At 46.2% G+C, this 13,656-nt stretch overlaps 1 protein-coding gene across 2 annotated transcripts in view; it reads left to right on the top strand.

Moving 5' to 3' along the window:
* The window catches only part of EFL1 (elongation factor like GTPase 1), a 115,419-nt gene that overhangs the window by 45,225 nt on the left and 56,538 nt on the right, over positions 1-13,656 (top strand). For both annotated transcript variants that reach the window (XM_045067175.1, XM_045067176.1), the window contains exon 15: positions 612-750. In XM_045067175.1, coding sequence (XP_044923110.1) covers positions 612-750 — 139 coding nt within the window. The remainder of the gene's footprint in view (positions 1-611; positions 751-13,656) is intronic.

Raw genomic sequence — 13,656 nt, 5'->3', positions numbered from 1 at the left:
GTGTCGACTGTGTCTGTGCTCAGTCTTCTCCTCGTGTCCCCAGCATTTCACAGCTGCTCCTTTGCAGATTATCAGCATGAGCGTAGACTAGCTGTTGTGTGGCCATTCCCATGGCATTTTGTATCACATCTGGCCACTCTTCTTAAGTTCTCTTCCTGTGGGACTGAGCACCAGGTCCTGCTCTTGCTGGATGCCCAAAGGGCACTGTAATCTGATGAACACCACTGTGAGTGACAAGAGGAATGACACGTGTGGCGATCACAGTACGGTCACCACTGGAACTAGTGGGTGACCTGGTGCACGTAAATACTGGCAAGGGGCTGGGGGGGTGTGTTTATTGGCAAATTGGGTGGGACAGGTCACAGGTCACAATGGAATTCATATTCCTGAGCCATGAAACTTACGACTCTGTCGAATTCTTGACAGATTTTAAGTATCTGAGAAGTTTCACCACTTCAGATTCTGTATCATACCGTTTCAAATTTCCATATTTCAGGTTTACATGAAGTGTGACTGCACCATCTCACCTCTGAATAGGAGTCACTTAGTTTCTAAGTAATGTCTGCATTTAATGCCCTCTAACTTCTCTTCAACGATGTTTCTTCGCCCAGGTGCCATTGGGCTTCTCCACTCCACTAGAAGACCTTCCCCCGATCCCCCACATGGCGTGCTGCACCCTAGAAAACCTGTATCTGCTGATGGGCAGGGAACTGGAAGACCTAGAGGAGGTCCCTCCAGGAAATGTGCTAGGTAAGGCGGTGCCCTGCCCTGGGTCTCTGTACCTGCCCTCCGGCCGAGAGCTCACCCAGCACGCTGCGTGCACGTAGTGAACTCTTGGAAAGAGATGACTCTGATCTCTGTTTTAGTTTTCTACCCCCCTCCCAAACGCCCCCCTAGTGTCCTTAGACTTGAACCTACCGCGTCTGAGCAGTTAGCGTGTGGATTGGTAACTTGCTGTGAAGTATGGTAGTTCTGTTTCAAAAAGCCCTGCTTAAGTAGTTTGGGAACACTTGACGTGGGGGTTCCATCTGGTTGGGAACAAGAAGGGGGATTCCTGCTCACGTAAAAGTCTAGATGAGTGAGACCCTTCTGGTTCTAAATTATTGGAGATTGTTCTGATGTAAAGGTCTGTTGAACTCATTTCTTTTCCCCCCGTATTTTTAACCCATTGAATGTTGCTTTGCTGATAGTGACCAACTTACATCTGTAAATACTGCTTGTCAAGCCCATCATGTTCATTGGCTTCTGTTTCTGTGTGCAGAATCCATTTTGTGAGTTTAGAGCAACCTGGAAGTCTCAGACTGAGGACCTTCCCTTGGAGGGTCCCAGGGGCTCGCACGTGTGTGGGGCACCATGTCCCCTGTACTGCTGGTTTCTGAGTCCTTATGTGCTTGTCAGACCTAAAGCTTTTTCTTGGGTAATTGCTTGGGCTGGGAATTCTCTCTGTGTTTTCAAGAGATGGTCCAGATTTCTGGGCCAGGACAGCTCATGATTTGTTTGGATTGAACTCAAGTCTAAGAAATTTGCCTCAACATTTTGCAATTCCCTCACAGAGATCCATTTTTTTTTTTTTTTTAGAATTCTTTTCCTTTTCTTTTTTTCTTTTTGGTGGAGGGCCACGGAGTTAGTAGAATCCTAGCTTTTCATCTGTGTCGCCCATTCTCGTTTATCCCTTTGGAGGATGTGTTGAACGTCGACAGCTGATGGAGCTCTGAGCTGCCGTAGCCAACTTGATCAGGAAGGACGTGCGGGAGAAGGATGGAAAACACTCTGGCTTTGGTTATGACATTACTGTTTTGCTCAGACTCAGTCCATTTGTGTCTTAAACGTAAGGTGAGGTAGAAGATCTCAAACACCGCACTCAAGCGAAAGAGAAGGTGTTTGTAGAATGAGTGGTTTTTGTCCTGTTTCCTCCAACTAAGGCTCGCATCGGCAGTCCTTCCCCGGTAGATGCTGGGGACTTGATGAGCAGTGGTTTCTGGATCTCCACGTGCTGTCCAGGGCCGAGGCTGCACGGTTTATAAGGAGGAAAACCATCTGTCTTTCATTTGCTGCCCGGGGCAACCCTCCACCTGCCGTCTGCCGCAGGAGACCTCTTGTAAGCTGAAATGCTTCCTCTTGGAGAAAAGAGGTGTGCCTCGTTCCCGTTACTGCTGTTTGAGAATAATGGTGGGGGGCTTGGTAGGAGCTGGGGTGGTGGTGCCGGTGATGAAATGTTTGTTCACCGAATTTAGCTACGTAGAAATAACACAGATGGACACACTTTGGGACAAAGTAGATGAAGGAAGAAAGCCACATTTATTTTGAGTAAGAGTTAGGGTTAAGCATAGCTGTAGGTAACCAAAAACCGACTGTGGAGTTTTGAATTTCACTCAACAGGAAGCCCGAAGATAGGTAGGGCTGGAGTGATGGCCCTCCTGGGGCCGCAGGGAGCCTGGTTCCTTCTGTCTGCCTATTTGCAATTCTCGGCCTGCGGCCTTTGCCCTCAGGGGGAACCAGGACAGCTTCGGCGGCGGCATCTCAAGGAATCACTCCCAGGGTCCTGGCAGGAAGACTTCTCACAGCACTGCTGTTTTCATTTGGGTAGAAATGCCCACTTAGTGATGTTTCTTGAGATCCTCATTGTTTGGGACTTCTGTCCCATGGTCAGCCCTAGTTGCGGGAGAGGCGAGGGACTGAGTGTTTTACTCTTGCCTCCACGGTTAAGGCAAGGGGTCTTGGGTTGTGAGTAACCTTCATAGCCTTTGACTAGCCAATCTTTGCTGTCAGCGCCCTCATCCCACCCAGCCGGGCCCTGCCTGGGGCCCTCCTGGTAGATTCTGTGTACCGGAAGGAGGAAAATAGTCACCAGGAGGATTAGGAATGTAACCTTGAAGGGGTGGGAATCCAGCCAACCACTTTGATTTGCCTTTGGAATTGAAACTAAAATAATTGTTTTCCTTCTATTAATCCAAATCTAATTGCACACAGGCAGGACTGGAAAACATGAGTACACCAGAGTTCTGGTCCTGGTTTTGCCACCAACTAGTTGTTTGGCCTCCGGCCAGTTGTATAACCTTTCTGGACTTCAGTTTCCCCCAATGATTGGGACTAGAGCAGTGACTGCTAACATTTCTTATGGTAAAAATAGAGCAGCCACTTTAACTTTTTTTCTAGTGACTGTTTGTGGGTTCCCAGGGCTGCTTTTGTTATATTTATCACATACTGTTAGATTTGTCATACATTCTAAATGTTAAGGACGAAGTATTCAATACCATTACATGGAGGATATTTTACTGCTGTAGCTAGGAAATGTACACAAAATTCTATTCTGTACATTTCCTTGGTAAGACAGGAACAGCATTGGAGTTTCAAGTTGCCCCTGTCTTATTGGAGGTGGACATTTCGTTGAGGACAGAACGAAGTAAAAATTCTTAGTGCTTGTGTCATGAAGACTGCCCATGGGTTATGTCAGTTTATCACTGGTGGAAAAAAGTCCTAAACTTGAGTATCTCTCAGGTCCCTTCCAGCTTTAACTTCTCAGGCGTGTGCTTCTTAGAGAAAAAAAAGTTATTTCAAGCAATGAGGCTTTTTCCCTTCCTAGTGTCCACTGAGGAGAACAGTGGGTTTCCAGAACGGTTACTCATTTGGGTCAATAACCCATTTATACGGCTCCAATGGGAAGGTCCTAAACGTCATTACCAGTGCTGGAGTCAGAGTGACACTTTCAGGTAAATCCCACTTGTCCATTGATTAAAAAACGGGAGCACATGGCGCGGGGCCGAAGTTTCCCGAGCGGGCTGTTAGTAAGGACTTTCTGAGGCTACGAGTGGGTTTCAGGCAGCACAGACGAGCGGGCCAAGGCTCCTGGCCTGCCGAGTGCTGGGAGGCACACGGCCCAGGAGAAAGCTCGCTCCCGGCCAGGGCACCGGCTGGGACCGCCGCCCCCAGGCTGCCCCTGGAGTCAACCGAGAGCGGGTGTGCAGCACAGGTGGGTTTTGTCTGTTTTCTGGTTTGTGTTCTTGGGGAGATGGGGAGTTTGAGAAAAGTAGGACGGCGGCTGAGTCTGGTCGACCTGATGTACGCGTTCCCGGTTGATGTACACGTTCCTGTTGTTGCTGCCTCCCAAAGCACCGAAGCCCAAAGACAGTGTGTGGGTTTCCCACATCTGCGGCTTGCGTGCGACTTGGTGGGACACCTAGTCTCCGTGCCCCGGGGTGTCCGCTTGGGAGTGCCAGGCCTGGGTGCTGGAGTTCGAGGAGGCCGCTGCTGGCCAGCTGGGGCCTTGCCTGGCGGTGGGACTGGGGCCCGCACATGTGGCCTTCCCCTTAGGCGGTGCTGGGATCTGCGGGTGAGCCTCCAGGAGGACAAGCCCGGAGAAGCGGTGTCTGCTCTATGACCTGGCTTCCCCCGGCTTCGAGCTCATTCGTAGCAGAAGCAAGTCACCGCGACCGGCGGGTACTCGGAGGGAGGAGACGGACTCCACCTTCTGATGGCAGACATGTCAAAGAGTTAGTGAACATGTTTTAAAATGACCACACCATGAACCATAGATAATTTCTTGTTTTCTTTTCGACTTCAGCAGGCCCGTAACAGGACGCATATTACAAATTAAGACATAGCAAAGTTTATAGTGATCAGGGCAAGCCTATAAATCCCGTCTATTTTGCTCTTATTAACTTAGAGAAAAGGTTGTAATTCCTGTTTAATAAGGACATAATAGAGAATGCTATGACGGATACCCATGTGCTTTTCATCAGAGATGGTGCTGAGTCGGATTGATCAAATGCAGATGAAACTTTCTGTTGGAGAAGGAAATGAAAACTTCTGTGGCATTTTTTTAACAAGTCGGAGCATATGTAGTCAGAGTCTGAAAGAAAGTTCCTTACTGGCACTTGGAAGATGCCGATTTCGCATTTGAACTCTGTTATAACTCACTCGGAGAACTGACGTTGACCGATAAGTGTGGAGTAGAGTTTGTGGTCTGGAAATAGTTGATTTAAAGTTTAAAATCACTTAATTCCAACCTGATGTTTAAAAAACTTGGATAGATGGGACCAGAGAGACCTCCCCTTGTTTAACACACAATAGCCCTTTGTTCAGTCCATACCAGGGACGTCTCTAAAAATAAATGTTTGCTACAGGCTCCTATTAAAATGTGAGGGGAAATTGAATTAGGATTCCAAATCTCTAGCCATTTCTTATGCACTTTCAGAACTCTTCCATATGGTTAAGTCTTCAACATTTCAGGGGCATATTCTGAGGGGAAACATGATATTCCTCTTTTCACGACAAGAGGAAAATAACATTAATTAGCTTTTTTCTGAGCTGGTTTTAGTTCTGCCACGGTGGATTAATGGGTGATGGGAAGTCGGTGGAGATTGAATGAAAGGTGTGTGTGTGTGTGTGTCCGTCCGCCTGTTCGTCTGTCCTTCGTCGTGTGGGGTACTTGAGGAACCAGAGCCTTTGGCATTATACGCAAACTTGATTTTGTTGTTTCCAAGGAAATCACAATAGTTTGTGACTCTTAAGTCTTTGTGGTACTCTTTGTAATACACTGAATTCACTTACTAGTGAATTTCTTTTAAATACACCTTTTTATCAACATTTTCACTTGGAATCTGTTTTAATCAGTAAATAATAAGTAGCCTTACTGGTCACTTCTAGGATTAATTTTCAGCTGGTTTTAATAGTTTTTCTTTTCCAGATGATAGTGATCTTATTGTGCCCTTATAATGTGTCCTGTTTCTTATTTTTAAATCGCCTCCAGAAATACGAGAGGTGCTCAGTACAGCTGTTCTGTTCTGTCTGGTTTCTTCCTAACTTTAATGAAAACACTCGTTTTAGTTTTGGGCTTGCCGATGCTGTTGGTTCATTTCTCTGATGTGTCATGCTAGAAAGTATGCTTTTTTTTAAAACCAGGAATAGATATTAAATTTCACTGATGTGTTCCCAGTATCTGAAGACAGAGTTATAGAGCTTTTCTGCTTGCTGTAATTGATGTCATGGATTGCATTTAATTATTTCCTGATTGTTCAGTTGTCCTTCCATTCCTAGAAGGGAAAAAAAAAGCAGACGAGCACTCGATCATTGCACATTCTCGCAGTATACCCTTTGGTTCTTTTTACTAGCATTTTGTCCAGAATTTTCTTGGCTACTGAGTAAGTTTGGCCTTTATTTTCTTGGTATTTCCAAAATGGGAAGCATCCTCTCTTCAACCCTCTGGAGCCGTGCTGTGTGATGGTAGCCACTGGCCCTATATGTGTATCTACACAGGCTGGAACCAAACAGCGTTAAACGTTGACTCCCTCAGACGTTGACTCCCTCAGACGCGCTTGTCACATTTCAAGTGTTTGGTAACCACGTGTCCCTCGTGGCTGCCATATTGGACAGGGCTGTTCTAGGGGAATTTCTATCGACTGTGATAATTATCTTCTCTGAAAGTTTGGAAACCATTCACTCGCAAGATCGTCTGGGCTAGCTACATAAGATGTTTGATTGTTTCGATCTGGTTTATTATCTTTCTCATGACCAAGTCTCACTCTGTGTTTTCTTGCTCTGTTTCTTTATTATTAAAGTTTGTCTATTTTATTTTGGTGTTATAGCTCTTCTCTATGAATGCTAAGTGTTATATTTTAAGGCCTCTTTAAAAGATAATGTTCAGTATCATGTAGGCCATACTGTAAGTGCATTTGAGAAAAGCAGATAGGCTGATTAAGGGTTACCTCTTATCATAGGGGTGACCATAGTCTCTTTATACGCACATGTGAGCACACTGTTCCTTAAAATTGTGATAAAAATTATAATAATGTAAAATTTGCCATCTTAACCATGTTTAAGTGTATACCTGAATAGTATATATTTAATACAAAGATAATCATGTTTTCTAACCTGTATATATTTCTCCTAGAGATGATCTCTTCTCATATTTAGAGCTTTTTGTTTTCGTGCATTTGCTCTAACTGCCAGGATGGTATTAAATGGCGGTGCAGCTGTGGGGTCTCGTTCCCGACGTGGGAGCCGTTCTTACAGACGGCGTACTGGGTTACAGAGCAGATCTGATCCGCATGGTCTTTATAACGACATAGTGACTGTAGCGACTGTTTCTGCTTACTGGATTCGTTTTCTAAACGCAGATAGATGTTGACTTTTATGAAATGGTCTTTCCTGTACCTTTCAGGCAACAGATGTTTTTTTCTTTTTTGAGCCATTTTATGCCTTGAATCTCAGTAACACGTTTCTTAATATACGTGAGTCACATATTCCTGGACTAGGCTAATAGTGAATGTACTTCAGTATGTTAATAGAGCAGTGAATTGAATTTGTTGGTGTTTTCTTCATGTAGAATGTTTATAGGTTTGGCTGATCTGCATTTTTTATATCCATGTTTATTTTGTACTCGGGGAGTATAGGCAAGAGCATTGTGCTGGCTACTTGAAACGAACAACAAATGAGGGACAGTTTTCACTGTTTTTTATTTTATGGGACAATTTAAATGGCACAAGAATATTTTGCTGCTTAAGCAGTTTGATGTTAACACCTGTGCAACCGACTCTACCTGGTTGGTCGTCAAGGTTGTGGTTTGATAGTTTTATCAACTGTGATTCTCCCTTTCGGGTTTTCTGTGTTTGTTTTGTTTTGTTCTACTGTCCCTACATTGATTGTGGTACTTCATGCTCTCATAGGGAATCACGTATTTTAGATTAGTTATTTAGTTCATTTGCATGGATATGGGTATAGATATTGGTTATAATAATGACACGAGAAAGGAGCAGCTGTTGGTGTTTCCCGTGGGCCGGGAGCTGCTGCGGATTCGGGGGCAAGGATCTGATCTCATCCGGCAGGGAGGAGATGAGATGCCGGAGGAGACGGATGCATTTTACAGCTGGGGGAACTGAGGCTTGTGAAGGTTGCGACCATCTGTGGAGCAGGCTGGGAGGTTTGTGTCCCTCTGTATCTGTGTTCTTTCACCTTCTGTTTCTACGTTAATTGGGGTTTGGTTTGGTTTTGTTTTCCCTTTTCTCTTGTTAAGTCTTACTTGGTGGTAGTTTGTTACATGGCATTTTTACTTCTGTCCTTAATTGATTCCTCATCTATAATATATTGATTTAGTGCCCTTAGGAGACCTTCCGTCCTATGTGTCAGATAATGTTTTATTTCATTTATTTTTTTAGAAGAATTGGTTCACTTTTTTTTCCTCTTCTTCTAATCAATGTGTTTATGGCCTGAATCTTCATATAGCCTTGTCTGGATTTCTTTAGAGTTTTATACATTGTTTTCTTTATCATTAGTTTTTCTGGGTACCTCCCAGCCGGTGGACCACAGCCGCACGCTACAAATGTGGGGAGCCGTGGTTGCCTTCAGCCTTGCCAGCGCCGGCTGGGCTCCAGGGTGGCTGGAGTCCCCTGTCCAGGGCCTCACATGGAATGGTTAGCCAGTGCTTTGGCAAAATGCTTATCGCACAAGTTAAGTTAGTGTGTCTGTTCGTTCTTTCTTCATAGACTGAAGTAACCGTTGTAACTATGTAATTTCTTTTGAAAATTATTACATGTTTGTAACCAAAGAATTGTCTGTTAATAAGCTCATGGCCTCTCTAGACATTATTCAAGAACAAAGGATTATTTGATGGGGATTTTCTTCCCCAGCATCTCGGAATAGGACTTTTCCTTTCTTCCTGTTAAGGGGCACTGACAAGGCAGATTTGACCTCTCTTCTTGGTATTTTTACTGCATGGCAATGGGAGGTCCTTTGACTTTTGTAAATGGTTTAATGAAGGTTGGGAAGATGTCCTTGATGATTGATACAATAGTCTTCTTGTTGACAAGGTGGAATTTGACTTTTTTCCAGTAGACAATCAGCTGATTTTCAAAAGGCCTGAAAAAAGTGCTCTTAGACCCCTAAACTGAACACATGACCCCACGATGCAGCAGCTCCGCTTGCAGGTGTGCACGTCAGAGATGCTTCCGGTGTGATCTGAAGGCAACAGGTGCGAGAATGTTCATAACGGCGCTGGTGTGAGCTTCGGAGAAGTTCGGTGCGCTCTGAAGGAGACGGGTGCGAGAATGTTCGTAACTTCGCTGGTGCTGAGAGCCGGAAGAGCAGCTGGTAACTGCCTAAATATCCATGGGCAGCAGAATGGATGGTTAAGTTACGGCGCAGCCGTACTCAGGAGGAATGTTACAGCCGAGCGAGAGTGAAGGGCTTCACACCACCAGCCATCGGCTGGGGTTGGGCTCGCAAATGCAGTGGATTTAGAGTTGGCAAGCATTTTATAGAGGTTGAAAACATGTAAATACCATGTGTCATTGAGGGACGGGTGCGTGTGTGATGCGTAAAGCCGGGAAAGGTAGACCGCGAGTCCGAGGTAGTAGCTCTCTGGAGAGGGGACTCGGGTGAGGAGGAGGGTCCACTGATCTGCGGAATGTCTCCTTTCTGCAGATGTCTGGTAGGCCCTCCATTGTCTGTTCTATTTTTCTTTTTAAGTTTTTTATATCTTGAATGTTGTCTCATGTATTTTTTAAGTTCAGAGGAGAGATGGTGTTAATCTCTCTCCTTGACGTCCTCGGTAATGTCTTAGAGAACTTGTCCCCCAGGACCGAGTTGGGAGGCGGGACTTGTATGGGTTGGGGCTGGGATACTCTGGGTTACATTCCCGCTGAGCAGTTTCTGGCTTTGCGGCCTTAGGTGGGGTGCTTAACCTCTCTGCTCCTTAGTTCCGTCTTGTAGAGGAGGATAGCAGAAGGCGGTGGCCTTTATTTTGTTTCCAAAAATATCGAAGGGCAGAATGTTAATTAAGTAATGAGGTAATTACCATTGATTTCCACGGGAAATATCATTAATTGACTGGCAAAAGTCACACATATAAAGAAAATAAATCCCGAGTGAAACCCTTAATTACGAAGATTAAAGAACACTTTTCTCATCTACCATGTCATTTATTTAAGTGAAGTTCTTTTTATCTAATGAAAAAAAACCCAAGCAGGCCACCGTCAGCATTTCAGTCCGCCCCTTTTTGTAGCAAAGCGCACCTGAGAAACGTCTTCCCGCAGGATACATAGGAGAGAAGGCAGGTGCCCTGGCCGTGACCGAAACTGCTTCGACTCGTCCTTACTCCCAGTTACTGAGTGACAAAGGATGGACACCTGGGTTAGCTTCCCCAGGAGAAAGCTCCGGGTAGCAGAGATGGTCGGGAGTTAGTCCCGCAGAGAAGCAAGGCGGAAGGGGCGACCCGGTGAAGCCCGAGCATGGGCAGCACTGATGTTGGAGCTCCGCTCCAGACCTTGGGTCGGAGCCTGACTCCAGGCGTAGGCACGTGGAGAAGGAGCAGCCGCCTGGCCCAGCTCTGGCCTGCCGGCCACTGCTGCCCGCAGGAGCGGTTTGAAGCCCCGTTCCCGGGTCCTGAGCTTAGGTGCTCCCCCCGCAGGCAGGACCCCATGGCCTCCTGGCCCAGGGAGCGCGTCTGCCGCTCCTTGTTATTTGTGCGGTATTCTCAGGAGCGAGATTGGGGAGACCTCGGCTCCGCTGACACTTGCCCATCTTTCTTCTCCATTCATCGTCCTGTTCTCTGCCAGGTCCTCTGTACACTTTCTCACCGTGCGCTTTGGATGTTTCATGTTCTGTAAATCCCGTGCGCTCGTTTAAGCTCTTCTAGGCGGGGTCTAGGTTACCTGTAAACTACGTACTCGGGCTTTTTCCTCAGACGCGCAGCTCTTGTGCCAGCGCCGTTTAGGAAGTAAGCCTCACCCACCCCTGAGTATTGCTCCCGCTTCTGTTGTTAAATTTCCACCGATGCTGTCATCTGTTACTGGGTTCTGTTTTCTGTTCTGATGGATTTGCCAGTCTATATTGTTTGGTTTTGATGGTTTCAACGATTCATTTGTTAATCTCATTTTATCACTATTTCAGTAGGTTTTTAGCTGTTCTTGGACGTTTATTCTTCCGTGTGAACTTGAGATCATCTTAGCTCATTCCAGTACATTAAATATCTATATTAAGATATTGTATTTACGAAAGTGAATCATGGGCGCACCTGGGTGGCTCAGTCAGTTAAACATCTGCCTTCAGTTCAGATCATGATCCCAGGGTTTTGGGATTGAGCTCCGCATGGGGCTCCCTGCTCAGCGGGGAGTCTGCTTGTCCCTCTGCCTCTGCCTCTGCACCCTCTCTCAAATAAATAAAATCTTAAAAAAAAAAAAAAAGTGAATCATGATCATCGTCTTTTACTATGAAGCTTATAATACAGAAAAACTAGGTAAATGATCATTCTAGGTACTACCCGTGTCATGTGTTTTCTTCCAGATTTCTGTCTGTAAACACACACCCACATGTACACCTGCTTCTATAAAAGGAACTCTTTATTGTGTGAAGTTATAAGTTCATTTGGGAAGAACTGACATCTTTATCCTCTTGAGCCTTTTTTGCCAATACAGAGCTGAGGAAGGCCGTGATTTGTACCCAGCTCTGCATTGTATCCATCTCCGAACTTTATTACCAAATCATGTGAACAATTAAAATCATTCCGGTACTGTTCTCTTTGGGGAGGAAGCCCTTTCCCTTTTCACATGGCGTCTTGTGTTGCGGGCCCCAGACCTACCTCTCTCACACTGAGCCAATCGACAGTTGCCAGAATTACTACTTCTGCCCCAGGGTCTTACCTGAAATAGAGACTACTGGGTATTGGTGAGGTCCGGGATCTCTCACGTTTAATTCCTGCAGAGAGCAGTTTCTCTCTTAGTGGCACAAGTTACTTCTGGTATGCCTGGGTGACTTACACTCTAGTTCTACTTTTCAAAGTTTGGATTTGGTTTGCCCAAGCATTGGATGAGACCTTTTTCTGTGTTGCCTTCGATTTTCTATACTTTTTACCTTTCTTTAGACATTTCACTTGAGATTTGGGGTGGAGAGATTTGGGGAACTGGGAAGGGATACCAGTGTTTCTGAAGAGCCTTTCTTTCTCAGGATCCAAAGTCTATTTAAAGAAAAATAAAATACTTTTTTTTTTTTAAACATGTAGTGAACTGTTTGCTCTGAAAAGACAACCCTTTGCTTACTTTCATAGACTAATCATTCTCTCGCATTCAGGCATTTCGTGTTTGCTATACATTTGACTCTGTACTAGGTCGGATTTTTCATGCTGGGTGCTTACATTTAATCTTCCGGATTATTTATAGACCTTTCACAGTTTTGCTCCCAGACTAACCTAGCCCTGGGTTTGTTGGTTGAGATCGCTGGCAAGTTGGCCACGCCCATGGACCTGAATCTGTGAATCTGTATCCGAATAAAATAAGGTTGTGTCACGTGATGTCTTACGGCCTTTCTTTGTCTCTTAGCTGCTTTTCCAAGAACCTCCCCACTGTCCTAGACCTGGTTTCCGTCAGTGTCCGTGGCTTTGCTGGGCTCTGCATCCACCTTGCCTTCCTCTCGCTCTGTGGATTGCTCCAGCTGACGCTCAGAAATCCAGAGGTGCAGGTACCATTCGGCGTCACATTAGGAGCCGCCCCTCCCCCACAGCCCCCAGAGCTCGTCTCCTAACCAGGAGCTTTAAAAAAGCAGCCTTCATCCTGATCGGACGCACAGGACCGTGCCCCAAGAGAGGTCTGGAATGCCTGGCTTGGACTTGAGCCAAGGCAGAAGCGTTGGCACCTTCTCTGAGCCTTATTTACACCAGCCTTGATTTCTGGGCTGAGGCTGAGCGGCTCCGCCTGCTCTCTGAAGCCACGCAGCCCGGCCGGGGAAAGGCAGCTGGTTGGTCCTGCTCTAGCAGGGGCCGCAGCTGCGCACAAGAGGGCAGCCTTTTCCACGGATTTCCATCCTGTCTGAGGCCAGACAAACAAAGGAGGGTGTCTGTGAGCGCTGGCCAGAGCCCACGTGGGGAACTTGTAACTGCTGACTGTGTCTATAAAGAGTGTCAGGCAGTCGGATGAAGGGTGTGTGTGTGTGTGTGTGGAGTGGGACCATAAGTGTGTGTCCATGTGGGGCCCGAAACCGTGTGCTGTTGCCCAGCCCAGGCTCCTGCAAGTGGCGGGCAGGCCTGTCTTATCACTGGAGAGTTAGAGATGTTGGAGTCCTTTGGACAGAGCAGTTGCTCTTGGGTGCGGATTTGCTGTTAGAGCCTGAGGACCATGTTCGTAGCTGTCCCTGAAACTGACTGTGGCGCCGGCTCTCTGTCACTGTCTTCCTGTCTTCTCTTGCCCCTCCCCCTCTCTTCCGGCTGCTAAAGGCATCCTTTCAGTTGTATACTTGTTTCTTCCTTTGGTTTCCTCCTCACCTTCCAGATTGTTACGACTCCTTAGGTTGTCTGCGTAGAAGAAGCATCGTTAGGGAAACACATGCCGTTGGTAGGCAATGAAGCAGAATAGAGAGCGTCGCTGACACCCTGATGTCCCATGCAATTAGAAGCGTGTCGTCCCCGGTTTTGTTTTATGGCTCCCAGGTGACTGTTCATTTACAGCAGCTTGACACATAAACGCATGGACGTTCGTATTTCAAAGGATTGGGGTCTTCTGGTTCAAGCGCACATTTAAGGCAAGAGTTGCTGTTCCTTCACTGTTGGAGCTGAACGTGTCCTACGATTTGCCTCTGTAAAAGCTGCAAGAAATCAGATACGCCTTGAAAATCCCCAAAGGCCAAGCCCCTCTCCCCTGGGTGTGGCAGTGTGATAGGGGCACGTTTTCTTTT

Source organism: Mustela putorius, unplaced genomic scaffold, assembly GCF_011764305.1.
Source record: "Mustela putorius furo isolate JIRA1106 unplaced genomic scaffold, ASM1176430v1.1 tig00003875_pilon_pilon_pilon, whole genome shotgun sequence".
Classification (NCBI taxonomy): Eukaryota; Metazoa; Chordata; class Mammalia; order Carnivora; family Mustelidae; genus Mustela; species Mustela putorius.
Note: the sequence above shows the minus strand (reverse complement) of the source record. Positions and strands in the feature narration are given on the sequence as shown.